The 15,324-nt window shown below is 48.6% G+C and overlaps 1 protein-coding gene across 4 annotated transcripts; it reads left to right on the top strand.

Annotated features, from left to right (window-relative positions):
• Positions 1 to 827: 827 nt before the first annotated feature.
• CALCOCO2 (calcium binding and coiled-coil domain 2) lies at positions 828 to 12,951 on the top strand. 4 transcript variants are annotated; one of them, XM_076357038.1, is made up of 13 exons: positions 828 to 895; positions 1,869 to 1,937; positions 3,932 to 4,120; positions 4,475 to 4,577; positions 4,955 to 5,088; positions 5,827 to 5,952; positions 6,438 to 6,565; positions 6,677 to 6,767; positions 7,531 to 7,653; positions 9,533 to 9,628; positions 10,330 to 10,465; positions 10,870 to 10,907; positions 11,440 to 12,951. In XM_076357038.1, the coding sequence occupies exons 3-13, from the start codon at positions 3,941 to 3,943 to the stop codon at positions 11,614 to 11,616; spliced, it is 1,332 nt and encodes a 443-aa protein (XP_076213153.1). In that variant the 5' UTR covers positions 828 to 895; positions 1,869 to 1,937; positions 3,932 to 3,940; the 3' UTR covers positions 11,617 to 12,951. The 4 variants fall into 4 exon arrangements, with proteins under 4 accessions (XP_076213153.1, XP_076213151.1, XP_076213149.1 ...); XM_076357036.1 differs by lacking the exon at positions 1,869 to 1,937 and having other exon boundaries at positions 878 to 895; XM_076357034.1 differs by lacking the exons at positions 828 to 895; positions 1,869 to 1,937 and adding an exon at positions 2,934 to 3,058.
• Positions 12,952 to 15,324: the final 2,373 nt, after the last annotated feature.

Raw genomic sequence — 15,324 nt, 5'->3', positions numbered from 1 at the left:
CCGTCATTGGTTGGTTATTTTCTCCTGCGTGTTTGCTGATTGGCTGGCGCCCTGGAGGTCTTCCAGAGGACCATGAGGCCCGCGGGGCTGCTCTGTTCACCATAGAGGTTACCATAGAGGCGGGGCGGCGATGCCGGCGGGTCCGGCCCGGCCGCCCTCTCCGGTTCGCCGGCGGCTGCTGCGCCCGCCCCAGCGCCCGCCCCGCTTCCGATCCCTCCCTGGAAGATCCCTTCGGACATTCAAACGTTTTCCCGTGGTTTATTAAAGCGCCCGGTTCAGCCCCGGGGCCGCTGTGCGCGCCGTGGCCGAACGTCGCTGGAGCCGAGGTTTAGCGCCGCCGCCCCGGGGAAGGGCCCGGGGCGAAGGGGCCGCTGCCCGGCCGCGGTGCAGGGGCGAGGCCCGGCTCCGTCCCCCGTTAGCGGCAGCCTCAACCCCTGCGGACCGCCGTTGGGGCGAGCCGGGGGGCGGCAGGCCCGGCCCAGGCCGCAGGCGTCCCGCCTCACGGGGTGCCCCGGTGGAGGGGAGCGGCCGGAGGGGCTTCCCCAGGGCCGCTGCTCGTTACCGGGACTTCGAACTCCCGCTTTGCCGAACTCCCAGAGCTCTTATCCACCACCACCACCAGCCCCCGCCCCGAGCCTGCCGGCCCCCGACAAGCGGCACCGGCGTCCCCGGTCTCTCCCCGCCCCGCAACCGGAGCGCCTGCACGGAAGGGCGGTACCGGCTGGGGGGGGGGGGGGACGACACACACACTCCCCCCACCGAACTACAAGTCCCAGCAGCGCGGCCGGGGCCGCCCGAGTGGGAGGTATCCCGGGCGGGGCGGGGGGGTGCTCCGCCTTTTCCTGGCCCTCCGCCTCCTCCTCGCCGTCCCGGGGGTTTCCAGCCGTGCCGCTCGGTGAGTGAGGCGGGGGGCGGTGGTGACGGGGTCCCCTACACCCCTCCCGGAGGCTGATGTTTCCCCCCCGCCTCCGGGACCGTACGGGAGGCCGGGGGGTGGGGGGGAGCTGCCCCGTTGCGAAGCGGCGGCGACACTTTCACTTTCGTTTCCGAGCGGCGGAGCCGGGGGTGTCCGTCCCGGGGAGGGGGGGGAACGGCCCGCTCCGCTCCTCGCCCTCCGCCGGGCCCCCACGCACGGGGATGTTAACGGAGACCGGAGCCGGGCCCGCCGCCCCCCCCCCCCCCCCCCCCCGCGTCGTGGCACCCGGCTGCCGGCGGCGAGGGGCTGCCCGGCGCATCCCGGCCCCGGTGTCCCGGCGTCCGACGGCGGCTGGAAGTTGGTTTCGCTTGAGAAGGGGGAATCCGTGTTTTTCTACATCTTGGGGACGCAGCAGGTTTAATGACAGAAGAAAACGGCAACAGCGAAAGAAAAGGGAAAAAAAAAAAAAGAAAAAACAAAAACCCCAGAAAGTCCCCGGAGAGAGGCCGGGCCGTGAACACCGGAGGAAGCGCAATTTATTCCGCTCCGCTCTGCGTGAGCTGTGGTGATACCTCGGCCCCGGGCTGGCACTGCCCCTTGGTCGCTGACACCCCTTCGGGGTGGCTGTCCCCGTCCCCTCGGGCGGCGGCGGCGGCGGCAGCCTGGCGGGGCCTCCTCTGCCTCGGCTGATGACTTACGGGGCTCTTCGCGTAACGAAAATGTGAACGTTAATAAAATGTCCTCCCCCTTCCGCTTCCTGTCGCCTTTTCCTGGAAGTGAACCCCAGACTCTGCCGCCGGCGCACCCTGCGCGGCCTCTGGGTTTGTTTTCCCTCCAGATCGCAATTATTTACACCGAAACCAATGCCTTTTTTTTTTTTTTTTTTTTTTTTTTTGCAGCAGGACGCATTGTTTTGCTGCATCCAGGCACTGACTCTTCGCTTTCTTCGCAGGTTACTTTTAACCCTTGCGGCAGCAAGGGCTCGTGTCCTCTCCTGAAGCGATGCAGTAACGTGATTAAGGTGCTGTCCTTAGGTTTATTTTCTTTTTTTTTTTTTTTTTCCTGTTTGGTGGCTGTCGAGAGGTCCCTGGTGTTCGGGAAGGTCCCTGGTGTTCGGGAAGGTCCCTGGCGTTCGGGAACGTAAGGCACATCGGGGTGGGGAAGATCGACAGCAGCCAGATAAAGACTGAGGCTGGGACGAATTGTACGCCATTTCCTACGTTTTACTGAGAGAACTGAAACGGCAGCCCTGGGTGTCCTGGAGGGTTGCGCCTCATCCATGCCCAGGGTCTGCCCTGCCTCCCACTCCCAGCAGGAGGAATTCTCCGTCCTCCCAAGGCAGCCTGTGTCAGTGCGGTCATCACTGCTCTTTCCAGCTGTGGGATACCTTTTCCTTTCCGAGCACAGCCCCGCGACCCCCGTCTAAACTTCTGCCTGGTTTTCAGGCCGTTCTTTGGCACAGAATACAGACGATCTCCTGGGTGATGCCAAAAAAAAAAAAACCCACCAAAAAAACAGGGTTCCAGGGAGTTCATTTCCATGTGAAGCTTCTGGATTGGAGGTGACCTGAAATGCTCCGGTGGGATGGTTGTTCATGATGAACTTTCCCTCCGTTCTGAGGTCAATACTTGCTCGCTGCTGCTGTCGCTAAGCTCAGCTGAGAATGGTTCTGCTTTGGATTCCTGGAATTGAATTGTCTGGGATTGGCGGCAGGGTTTTGTCAGCAGCGATCTGCCCCTTGACGGATTGCCAGGGCTGAAGCCTGGCTGCCTGCAAGACGCAGCGACAAAGAGGGTGATCGAGTGTTCTGTTTCCAGTCCTGCCTAGGCTCCTGGCAGTTTGGATACTGTTTTGATCGATGCGCCCACTAGATTTATGTTGTGTGATCTGTAGTGTCGCAACGCACTGCAAAGTTTTCTGTATAGATAGCTCGTGCAAAAGCTTTAACACTATCTGTTGACCCTGCTGTCACACAACATATTCCTTTCGTACTGAGAATCATCTTGCGGTTTCAGCGTAGCAGTCACGAGTAGCAAGGCTATAATAGCCTCATGACACAGGCTTGCGAGACAGAGCTACGACGACCTGCCTAACCAGGATCTCCTCCGTTTGTGCTCTTCCATGGGAGCTGAGCTTAGCAAGGTACCTCTCTTCCCTTGGAGCCGGGAAGCTGAAGATGAAAGGAGTTGGAGGTCAAGTCATGGCGTTGGATTCGAATGCAGAAGACGGGGAGGCTGTTGAGTTTGCTTATCGCCAGCACGAGTGTGTCTCGTGTCTCACTGCGATCAGCCAGTGAAAGTGGAGCGTGTTAGGGCTGGGACTGCACGAGCCTTGGAGCTCCTAGCACGGTAGATTGTAAGCTGCTGGTTTTGCCTTGTACTACTGTCGGAGCATTTCGCTGACGCGGTGAAACCTCTATTCTTCTCAAGCAGTGTGCTAGTCTCCAGATTTCAGAAGAGCTGATGCACCCCCACATTAACTACGTATGGTGGGGATGTGCCTGGCGTGTCAAATGACATGAAAAACATGATGTGAGGCTGCATGCGGGGGCAGCCGGTGTTCCAGCAGGGTCTTCAAGCATGGGATCCCCCCAGCAGGCACGCGTGCTCCTGCTTGCTGCAAGGCACCGCTGCCTCTCCCATGTAACAGATCCGCAGGATGGTCAGCGGGTCTGGGTCGTGGGGTCCCATGCAGGAGAGAGGCTGCTGTGCCGCGCTGGCAGCCTCAGAGCACCAGGCACCGTGGTTGGGAAGCAGCGGGTCAGATGAGAGAGTCTTACACCTGTCTGGTAAAAGGATCCGCAAGCTGCCGTGGATGTCAGGAGCAGCCTGGCCACAGCGGCAGGGACTCCAGCGAGCTCGTGTGCCTTGCTGAGAAACCTTGGTGTGTGCGTAGGGGGTTTTGGACCTCACGGCTATGTCGTTCACAAGCCGTACCTCTTCACACCCTTCACGGACACAACCGTGGTGGCAGCATCTGAAGATGAGATCATCCCCTTATTCTTTCCTCTTGTAGACTTCCACAATGGATGAGACCTCAGACGAGCCTCCCACTTCTGCCGTCCTCTTGGACAACTGCCACTTCTCCCAGGTCGTCTTTAACAACGTGGAGAAGTTTTACGTTCCCGGAGGAGACGTAACCTGTTATTATACCCTCACACAGAACATCGCTCCTCGCGGGAAGGACTGGGTGGGCATCTTCCGGGTAAGTGAATACTGTGAAACCAGACGTGCCAAGTGTGAGAAGGCAGCAGCAGGCAGAAGCAAATGGCTTCGGCTTTGACGGGACAGGGTTGGGGAATTTTTTTTCAGTAATAACCTTGTGTAACGGAACATCTTTATTGTGCTTAGGGACAAAGTGCCAGACCTGTTGTGAGCTGAACAACTTCAAGGCTAATCAAACACTCCGATTATCCTTTCATGCATAGACCACAACTCTCAGAAGTCAGGATATCAGTGCAAAAGTCCTCCCAGTAACTGCTCTGTGTGGAAATACAGTCCCATTACCATAGGATAAACATGAACTGTGTGATGCCGTATAACAATTTTGCTGTTGCAGGTGGGATGGAAAACGACCCGGGAATATTACACATTCATGTGGGCTCCTCTGCCCAGCGACGCCCGCAGCGATACCGCTGTGCAGCAACAGATCCAGTTCAAAGGTGAGCCGGGAGCTTGGGTCGCTCGGGGGATGTACGGGCACGTTGCACACACAGGCACGCACACGCGGACTCCCGCTTTGCGGCCACCAATAAGCACTACGTTCGGAATTACAGAGTATCTGTAGGACCATGCTTTGGGAGACTTATTTCAAATCCCATAATAAATCACAAAATTGTGAACCTGCTAAATTCTGCCGTCCTGACTGAGCGATATTGTTTGCGTTCTTATCACTGGCACAAGGAGTTACTGGTGGTGCAGGAACGATGCTGAGCTAGGATGTCTCAGCTTTCTGAGGTTCTCGCTTTCTGCGCTATGTAGTTAAGAGGCTTGAATAATTAGAAGCTGCGTATGATGGGGTTGTTGTGTTTGTCCGAAGCTTACTACCTACCGAAAGATGATGAATACTACCAGTTCTGCTACGTCGACCAGGATGGCGTGGTGCGGGGAGCCAGTGTGCCTTTCCAGTTCAGAGCAGAGACCGAGGACGATATCCTGGTGGTTACCACACAGGTGTGTGTCCCCTCTTCCCCTGCTTTTTACTGCCTCTGCTTTTATTGGCATGCGCTCATTGCTAACATGGAGCGATCCGGTAAATCGGATGCCAAGCTAGAACTCGGCAGACTTGGATTCTGTTCTTGGCTTTGCTGCTGACCTGTCACGCAAATCTGGGCAGCCTTTGTTTCTCTACCTGCCATTTATCAGACCAGTTTACTTAGATTGTGAGCTCTTTGTAACGGGGGGTCACTTAATACATAGTGTTTCAGGGCCTTTTGCATATTTTTAAATGCGAATGTCATTTTCAGGGAAACAGTCTCCCATTAGATGGGAGTAAGAGCATGCACGTGGACGATAATTGAGGTGCTGTGAAGCCAAGCACTCTTATTTTGCAGTGTCTTGTGTGCAGCCCTTTTGTTAACGACTACACTGCGCACATCGTCCTAATCTAACAAACTGCAAAAAGCCCCAAACCTCTGCCTCTGCTGACCTCTGTGGACGCAGAAAGCATTGAGCATCTCCGAAGGTCAGGGGTAGCACGTGCTCGGTATTCAAGAATTGGGTTGATGGTCAGCTTTGGACAGGCTGGGGAGAGTGAAGTAGCAGTCTGGTCTGCGCTAGTAGTGGAAGCACGGGGAGGTACACCGTGTTCCCTTTTGCAGAGCTCATCTTTCTTTGCTCTTCACGCTGTGCGATTTGGAATGTAGCTTTTCAGTGCTTCTGTTATGACCGAAAGACTTTGCTGCTTGCCAGGGAGAAGTGGAAGAGATTGAACTACAAAACAGAAATTTGCATAAAGAAAATGAGGAGCTGAAAGCAAGCTGTGCAAGTCTCCAGAAGCAAAACATCGATCTGCAGGAAGAGCTCAACAAGACACAAGTAAACAAAAAAAGTTAATATAATAAGTCAGAAGCTTTAAGTCTGAAAGCTGAAGAGGGACTGAGTCAGGTCTTGTTCCACTGTATGCTTCCAGGAGAAAATTAAAGAGGTTTCTCCCCATATTATCTGTTTAATCCTTTACCAAATCGTACACCACCTCTACTGTGATAAGAACAACAACGATGAAGGAGAGGCGTCAGCAGACACAGAAGTCAGGAACATGTGGGAAGGGGAGTGTTCAAAAATGTTTTGTAGGCTGTCCCAAAATCCCGTTACCGTTATCTTTTCCTCCTTCGGTTTTGCTCAGGGCTTAACGTAAATTAAACGGGGTCTGAAAGAGTAGTCAGGATGCAAAGGAGAGATTTCCCTCCTTCAGATGGGCTGCCTGGAAGTGTTGCATGTGGGGGATCTTTGCAGTACCAGTGCAGAGCAGGACTATTGCTTGGGTCCCGTTTACCTCCTATCGACCTCACTGTGATTTTCAGGAGCTGCAGAACAGTTTAGAGTCTCTAAGGTGCAACACAGAGAAACTGGAGCTGGAGCTGAATTCCCTGAAAAAGGAAAATAAACATCTAAAGGAGCTGGATGACTGCAGGGAGGCAGAACTGCGCCAGTAAGTGTATTTACAGCACATCTCAAAACAGGATTTCATGTAAGCACCTTGCCTTTATGGATGCAATTTCCATCCGTGAAGGTACGGTGTGTTTTGATTTGTTCTGAGTAGACTCAAAGAGCAAATTCAGAATGTGACCTCTGACAAGGAACGCCTGGAAACCAGACTGAAAACAGCCTTGGATCGCATGGACCAGCTGCAGGTAGCAAACATATAGCTGCCCTCTTTTGCTTTGCTTTGCCTCTGACAGAGAACTGAGCAACTTTGAGCCAATACGTGGTGTATGAGTTTCTTTTTTGGTTACCTGGGTTCTTTAGGAAAATGTCAACCTTTGATATGATTTGACCTCCAGGAAACCTCAAGAAATCTGTGTTCTGGGAGGAAGGGTAGAGCGGGATGTGCTAAGAGAAACTGTAAGGATTTCATTCCGTAAAAACATCCCCTTTGCATGCTCATTAAGTTGACCAAAATCAGACTGTTGTTTACCTCCTGCTAGCTAAGGATCCAGGCAGAAAACGCTTCCGTTTTGAAAAACATTCTAAAATTATGTTCAGTACTTGGGTGAAAACAAGACTTCTAGCTGGGAGGTATGTGAAGGCAGAAGGTAGACTGAAAATAGCTTGGTTGTTAGGTCTGGGACGTAGGAGACCCAGAACGATGGGCTAACCGTCTGGCTGGAGAGTCTGTTTTTCTCTTTGTTCTCTGACTTCCCAGACTAGAAGTGTCATGTTGAAGCTTAGAAAGCTCCTCAGAGAACGTATGAATGAATACGGTGTTCTGACGAATACGTCAGCTCCCGTACATCCCCATGCAGCTATTCTCAGTTTCTACAAAGGTTTTAACGGAAAAATGTTTGCAGAAAAAAAATGTAAGCAGCCACGGGTTCTGAGCACTGCCAGGGTGCCTGTGCTCCTCACTCGGAGCTCTTCGATTTTCACTTTCTGCGCACCCTGCTTTCTCCCTAGTCTCAAGCGTTGAATTACGAGAAAGAAGTGGAAAACCTGTCTCATATGGACCGTGACAAGACAGAGCAGCTTGAAAGCTTAAAGGAAGAGAATCGCCAGTTACGCATGACTAGAACTCAACAGGTAAAGCCTTCCCTGAGTATCGCGGTGCTTGGGGGACCCAGGGCGGAGAGGCTGAGGCATCCTTGGCAGTGAGCAGAGACAAATGCTGCTCAATCTTACGAGAATCTAGGGGATTCCATGACAGAAAATGTCCCTGATGGCGTGGGTGTCCACATAGGTGGTTCTGTGAACACACCATCTGACAGATTCTTATAGTATACATATATTCTTATAGTATACACATATCTTTTAGTTTTGGAAGAAAACGTCTGTATAACTAGACATTGCAATTCTGATTCTCTCTAGCAGGAAAATTCAGTCTCTGTCTTGATCGCTTTTGAGTCAGCTCGAGGGATAAAAGTAAATCAGTGGGAATTCAGGATTGATATTTGGCTGATTGCAAATCATTGCATCTAAGCAAAATTGTTTCAGGACTGGGACTTATGGGTAAATACAACAAGTTACCCTAAATCTGCCCAGACTACATGGTGTTAATTTTACCTCCCACAGGAAGCTTGACTAGTAATTGGTGTGAGACAGCAGCCTTGCTGGTCTTCTGTCTGTTGATGGTTTTGTCTCTTTCTCATCTTTAATATATCAAATTTAGCATTTAATAATCAAGAAAATAGACGCAATAGGCTCAGAATGCACCAAAACAAGCTGTAAACAATACAAAGGTCTGTAGTTTGGTGCTCTGCCCCACGTCCTTCTCTGACCCCCCCCTTTGCAACTCCGCTCGTGAAAATCTGGGATTTCGGTGCAGAAGGAGCAAAATAAGAAGCTTGGACGTTGCATGGAATACTTGAAGGGGTCAAAGGCCAAGCGGTCACTTTGTCTGTCCCGCTGTCTGCAGAATGGGCGGGTGCCCAGCATTTCTGGGGGTGCAGCTGGGGAGATGGTCCCAAAAGCGCTGAGCACGGAGCTCTGCCGTATTGTACGGAACCTGCTGGTACCTGTGCAGGGGAGCTGAGGGTCACTGGCAGCATCGTTTTCCACCTTCTTTCGATTTGCAGAACCATCACGATTTCCCTGTGATGTTGCAGATGACTATAACAAATTTAAGGTTATGGACAAAAGGCTTGCTTTTCTTCAGTAACTGCTGCAGACTTTTTAGAAGTAATCCACAAACCTCAGCATTGGAAATCACTCCTTGAAGGAGTGTGAGGGATATAAAAGAAAAGGGCAGCGTGCCGTGGCATTTCTTTCTACTGAAGAAACCATCATTGGCAATGACTGAGGCCATCACATCACCTTTAGCCTGTTGCCCTGAGTGACCTTCTAAAGGTGCTTCTCTCTCTGGATGTGCTACTCGGGAAGCTTTTGGAGGCTCTACTCCGACTTTGGCATTGAAAATTAGATGCCTAAAATAGATGATGGGATTACCTCTGCTGTGATGCCAAATGTTCAGGATTCTTTGAGTGATATTTGAGAATGAGTGCAGAATCCCTAAGTACTCTAGCTTATCTAATTTACTGATTTAATTCGAGTCAGCTACAAGATTTAATTCCTACGGATGTGCTGGCTACCCATCGTCAATGCAAGTCTTACAGCACCAGGAAACCTGGCAGACTTGGATAGCTCTCACCTGCCAGGGTGGATTTTACAGCTGTGAGTCCCTTTTCTTCAACCGCCGTCTTTGTTTGACCTGTCATATGTGCCCTTCAGAGGTCATGTGTCATCTCACATGTTGTAATGAAAATACAGAGCGTGAGTGGTGACGTGGAGATATCCTAGGTGACAAACTATGAAATGGTAAGACTCCCAGTGAAAGCGAAGGTTTGTTTGTTGGTAACAAATGCAGCAGGAGGCAGCTAGTATATGACGGCTTCGGTTCTTGGAGCTGTCATCGTTGTATTTGCCGGTTTCCCACGATTTACCAAGTAACCCTCTTCCTTCATAGCAACAAAACCGCAACTTAATGAAAGAACTTGAGGAGCAGAAGCGTTTGTTTCAGATTCTGCAGGCAAAAAAGAATGAAGCCGATGAGGAAAATCAGGTGAGAACTTGGCACAACTGCCTCGCCTTTCTCCTGTATGGAATATGACACTAGTCTCTCGGTCTAGTGTTCAGTTCCATTAACCCTTCTACCAAACGGATCACTAATTGTGCCTGCACGTCGACCATCACCTAAAGCCAGGCTGCCAGGCTGTCTGCAGGCGCGTACAAATGACCGCGTGCGTACACTCACGGTATGTTGTTGCTGCCAGGACTGTACAGCCTGAGAGGAAGGGTCCAAAATCTTGCGCCTTTTTCCCCTGCCACAGAATAGGCTGCTTTGCCCATAATAGCATGGGGATTTTCAAAAACGCCTAATGTTAGCTTAATTCTGACGCCACTGAAATGAACGGACTTACTCGTTTAAATGGACGTAGCCTTTTTGTCCAGTCTAAGCAATGACTGCTCAGTTTTGTTCCTTACTCTGCATGACTTCAGGATAGTCTTCTGTCTTTTAAAGTGTATTACTCCGTTGTGATCATCGTGTTTGCCTTTCTGAGCAGGCCACAGAATAGATCCTTGCCCTTCCTTACCTCACTTTCCCATTCGGTCAAGCAGGACTAACACTGAGCTACCTAAAAGAAGTTCAGAGCAATTTTGATTCTGCTATAAGAGGATCTGTGTTAGTGCAAAGCATGACTTTTGCCTGAAATGGTCTCCTGAGCTTCTGGAAATTCATTCTGCCCCTCTGTCCCTTTGCAGAAACTAAGGGAAGAGAATGACAGACTCCTGAGGCATCTCTCGCAGGAGGTTTCTTCCTTCTCTGTTGTTTCACAAGCTCAAGCTCCAATTCCAGCTCCTGAAGTAGGAGGCCTTCTGTTTGGAAATCCATATTGTGGTGAGATTACTTGGCATTCTGTCTTAAACCGCAAATACATGGCAGTTAGAGTCTCAGCAAATTATCCTCCCTCTCGAATCGAATGCTGTAGAAAAGACGTTATTAGCAGCACCTCTGTGCAGCTTTGCATGCGTGCAGATGACTTGGCAGCTGCAAAATGCTGCCAGGTGTTAAGAGTTGACTTAAGCGATCAGCTGTCTGTTCATCTTCTGCCAAGAGAGACAACTAGTAGCTAGTTTATTCAGCTGTGAGACAGCTAGTTCTGTGGCTTATGTCCAGTTTCCATAGTCCTAAATATAGAGGTTTAGATCCAGAGCCACGTCCTCATGTTTCAAGAATTACTAGTTATCAGCACATGACATTGTTAATGATTTTGCTGTGGCTAAATTGACTTCTTTTTCCAGCTGCAGGAGCAAACCTGGGGGCAGGAGCTGCAGACATAGTAAGTAAAGCGGACACGGCTGGACATGAATTAGTGGTTTATGGACACGAATTAGTGGTTTGAAATAAAAAGCTCCAAGTTCAGCTCTGTAGCCAATTGTCTACTTACTGGTTTAGTCCTGGTAAGGTAGCGGACAACAAAATGGAGCCACATATGCTTAACGCGTAGAATTAATAAGAATTGTATGTCTTAAGGAAGAGAAAGGATACTCTGTGGACCTTAATCTTTAAGGACCAGCTCTTGGCAGCATCTAATGTCAGAATGAGCAGCATGCAGCTGCTAACTACCTACCTTATTTCATATTGGAGACATGGACATGTGCTATGTAGGATGGAAAGTTAGAGTACCTCTCAGAAGCTCTTGGCTTTTGAGTGCTATTTAGAGAAGCCTGGAGACATTTGAAAACTTGAGAGTGTTAGAAGTCGGGAAGACTTGTCCAAAAGTGATAGTATCTGGCTACTAAACTTCTCTGTTTCTTCTCTTTGAATATAATTTTAAAGCTGACTTTATCCGCAATTACTTTGTACTTCAGGCTTCGATAAGGAAATGCCCCATATGCGATGAAGTATTTCCTGAAGATATTGAAACAAGTCAGTATGAAGTCCATGTGCAGAGCCATCTTCTGGAGTGCCCACTCTGCAGTGAGACCTTTGAAGAGTCCAATAAGCAGGTGTTTGATGACCATGTTTTTTGTCATCGCCTGGAATAATCCTGAATTCCTATCTGCTCTGTAGAATACGTGGCAGAGGCCGCAGCATAGAATAGACCAAAATTCACTGTATAGGCTTAATTCATGCTAAGATCACCCAGACAAGACTGACTATGCCACTAGGACGGTAATTCTGAGCTTTCTATTCCATGCAGCATATGACCAACGCATAAATCAGGTCAGACATCCACATCCTGAAACTGAGTCACCGTCATCAAACTTGAGTCCTCTGTCTTGGATCAAGTGTATATGCTTGTCAAAAGAGTTACAAATCCTGTAATTCGTAATTTAGTTGAATGTGGTGCCAGTTCTTTAGAACAGCATTGGCCACGTAACTGTTCATTCAGATAGGGATCCAAGTGATGGGATGTAGTACGGCAGTTTTCTGTACTTGGCTGATACATCTCTATTATAATGCTTTTATTCTTTAATATAGCACTGTGATTGCTAACCAAAGACCAGAAACGTTTTATAATCTTTTAGGATCACGCCTTCAGTCCTGCTCAGCTTCTGGAATGCAGAATTAATAAGGAAAAAAGTCTAAATAAAAATACATCTCTTCTTTCACCGTCAGTCGTAAAGCAAGTGAAAGAGGCGCATTTATAAAGAGACCGAATACCTGTTTGCAGAGCTGAAGGTCTAGGGCCATCCTTCCAGCAAAGCAGGCAGCACGGCTTATTCTAGGGTGAGGCACATGCACTGTTTTCTCCATCCATCTCGCGATGAGGAAAACCTGAGATTTCCGAAACAGGGAAGGTCGGTATGGCGTGGAGCCCCTAGAAAAGCAGTAGCTGAGTTGCCTTGGCAGCACAGAGGGTAAACGGTCTCTCAGTCAGAAACTGGGCATCCTCATTTAAAGGAACTTATGAATGTGGATTACTTCTCCTTCATGTTTCTAAACCTTCTTGATTTAACAAGAAGAGCCTGTTCTTAAACCAAACCATTGTGACTCAAAACTAAGTGCCTTGGGATATTACAATGCTTTGTGCACAGATTATCCAGTTACTATTTCTGTTTCTGCTTCAGGATTTTCAATTTATGATTAACGGATCTTTTTTTCCATGCAAACACAAATGGGGAAAGGTTTATTATCCAGCTGTATTAGACTGTGTTTCCTGCTGAATATCTGAAGCAATACAAAGCCCGAAGAAGTTCACATAGAGTTTTAAGAATATTTAGAGTAACAGAGACTTCAAAATGTTTCACTGTTTTGATTCTACACAAACGTTTTATCAATCTAGGTTCAAACAGATATGTACTATATGGGTAAGCGTTATTTAAAAAACCTGTAAAAGAAAATAACAGCAAATAAAAATAAAAGCTATATGGAGAAAATCTTTGGAAAAGATGTCTGTTCGTTCTTAAAGAAATAAATTGGAGGAACTGATGGGGTCTTAAAGGAGCTGTTTGCAGGCTTTCAATTGCTTTCTGAAGCTTCTGTCTAACAAAGTACTTAAGCACATCTCTGAATAACTTTTAGCATGCAACATGGTATCCCCATGGGTAGCGGGGCTGTTTCTGTTTAACAGAAAGGGCATATTTAACTGGTTGATCCCCGGTGGCTCCTCACAGCATGGGAATATATCATGAAGGCCAAAGGACGGTATGGGATAACGAGAATGAATCAGGAAAGTAAAACGAGCTGTATGGGATCTATTTGTTTGTATCCGTTCCCGGCAGTACTGATCTAAAAGCCTAGAGCTGGCTGAATTTCTCCTGTGTCGTAGGAACGTCCAGTGTATCAACGCTTTTTTTCCTAGGCTAGGAGAAAAAGCTGAAAACCTCCTCGCTTGGGATGATAAAATGTTATTTTAAAAACACTTGGTACTGTACATGTTTTGACATTATTGATTACTGTAGTATATCTCAACGTTCCTGGCATAGCTTTATCCCAATTTTGACAATCCAACATTCCATCAAAATGAGGCTCGTTTTTAACTGAACACTTGCTTCCTCAGGAAAAGTCCAATTGTTTTTCAAGAAAATGCTTTCCCCCGCCCCAACCTTTTCCCGTACGTCCTCATTCTAAATTACATTTTTCTTCTTTTACTGCTTTGCATCTTGACAGAAGCAGATGAAACGCGGAGAGACACAAAAGCAACTTTTACTAAAACCCTGGTAGTTCACCCAAATGCCGGTTATCAGACCTCTTTCCTTTCTACACTGTTGCTAGTACTGGCTTTACTGGCTCGTATCCTAAACCCAAACCCGGTCACCTGGGGTTGGGGTTGTGTCACGATGCTATCTATGTCCTCGCGCTACCGGTGCCAAGTGTCGGTGGCCCCGAATTGCCTCTCCATCCCTTTTACGCTGGTACCTATCATTTTCCACTTGCTTGCTCCTATCATTTCTACAAATCTCGGAGTCTATTTTGAGGTGCCGACCCTGGGACACAGGCAGCAAGCGGGTGACCGGCAGAGGGGGTCAGACTGCAATAAATCTCGTGAGGATGCTGGCTTTTTGAAGTATTTTAAGGTACGTCATTTTTTTTTCTGTAATAATGACAGAGATTCTGACTCACAGCCATATACTTCAGCCTGATGCAGGTCATACCTTCCCTATCCTGGGCAGCCAGGGACCAATTTACCCCTAAGCACAAATTACATCATATATTTTCTGACCAAGTTTTCATTTTGCGTGTAATTTACAGCATTATTTAGGTTACTGCTGCATTTAGCCATTGGAATCATAAGACGTTTCAATCCTATCTCAATTTTATGGTTTAATACAGAAGTAGTTCCAATGGCTGATAATTAGATATAGTTATACTTCGGATGAGATCCAATAGTGCATTGATATGTATTGGATAAGGACCTTGAAATAAATTTTCAAAAGGGACAGTAGGGGTTTGGCACAATTTATACCCGAACTCATGTAGCATCTGAATGGACATTCATTAGAAATGTATCTAAAAGGAAGAAGTCATACTTTGCGGGCCAAACCTCTGTGAATGTATATCTTTTTAAACCTTTACAGGGCTTATCAGTTCGGCCCAGCTTAGGAACTGGCCGTTTGCTTTCCGTGAGCGATCACCGGTCCGATGCAGCGTAGCATTTTCTGTCCCCTCGTCCAGGCAAACCCACTCAGCCTCAGAGAGCTCTCCTCCCTTTGCCTGGTCCTTTTGCTTCTCCCTCATTTTTGTCAGACCCTTTGCCTTCCTTTTCCAAGAAGCTGGTTCTTCCTTTGGGCTTTCTCTCCCATTCACGCAGTGTCCATTTTGAATATATCTGTCCCTGTCCATGGCACATCATTTTCCAATTAACAGGTATGTTTACTGTATGTGTAAAATGCAAACCAGATGATAACATCTCTCAGCTGCAAAGACACGCTGCTAACTATGGTCACTGACTGATGTCAGTTCGTTTCACAGGAAAGACCATTGTTTTGCTTGGGAAAAGTTACCGTCGGTGCACAAAAAAGAGACTGGCCACAAGGGAGACGTTTCCAGATTCCAGATTCCCAAACTATTTCAGCCCTGAAAGTCAGAGTATCTGGAAGGCTGCTGAAATAACGGACTGGTGGCTCCGCTTCTTTCAGAAAGCGAGTCCCAATCGTACAGCCACAGTCCCCTTCCTCACTTGAACAGCCTCTTTCCTCCACCTGTTCTCCTAGTTCCTCTCCATCTATCCACGTCTTCTTTCCTCTTCCCGCAGAACAATTTGGACCTTCAGCATTGTCAGTCTCCTCCAAAATCACAGTGCTGAGGTT

The sequence above is a fragment of the Aptenodytes patagonicus genome, chromosome 20 (genome assembly GCF_965638725.1).
Source record: "Aptenodytes patagonicus chromosome 20, bAptPat1.pri.cur, whole genome shotgun sequence".
Taxonomy (NCBI): domain Eukaryota; kingdom Metazoa; phylum Chordata; class Aves; order Sphenisciformes; family Spheniscidae; genus Aptenodytes; species Aptenodytes patagonicus.
This window is presented reverse-complemented; position numbering and strand designations above follow the sequence as displayed.

Excerpts from the sequence above, each read along its gene's own strand:
- CALCOCO2 (XM_076357034.1), top strand. The coding sequence starts at position 3,038 with ATGGGAGCTGAGCTTAGCAAG. Across the intron at positions 5,953-6,437 it reads AAGAGCTCAACAAGACACAA|GAGCTGCAGAACAGTTTAGA; the intron begins GTAAACAAAAAA and ends TGTGATTTTCAG. Across the intron at positions 6,566-6,676 it reads AGGGAGGCAGAACTGCGCCA|ACTCAAAGAGCAAATTCAGA; the intron begins GTAAGTGTATTT and ends TGTTCTGAGTAG.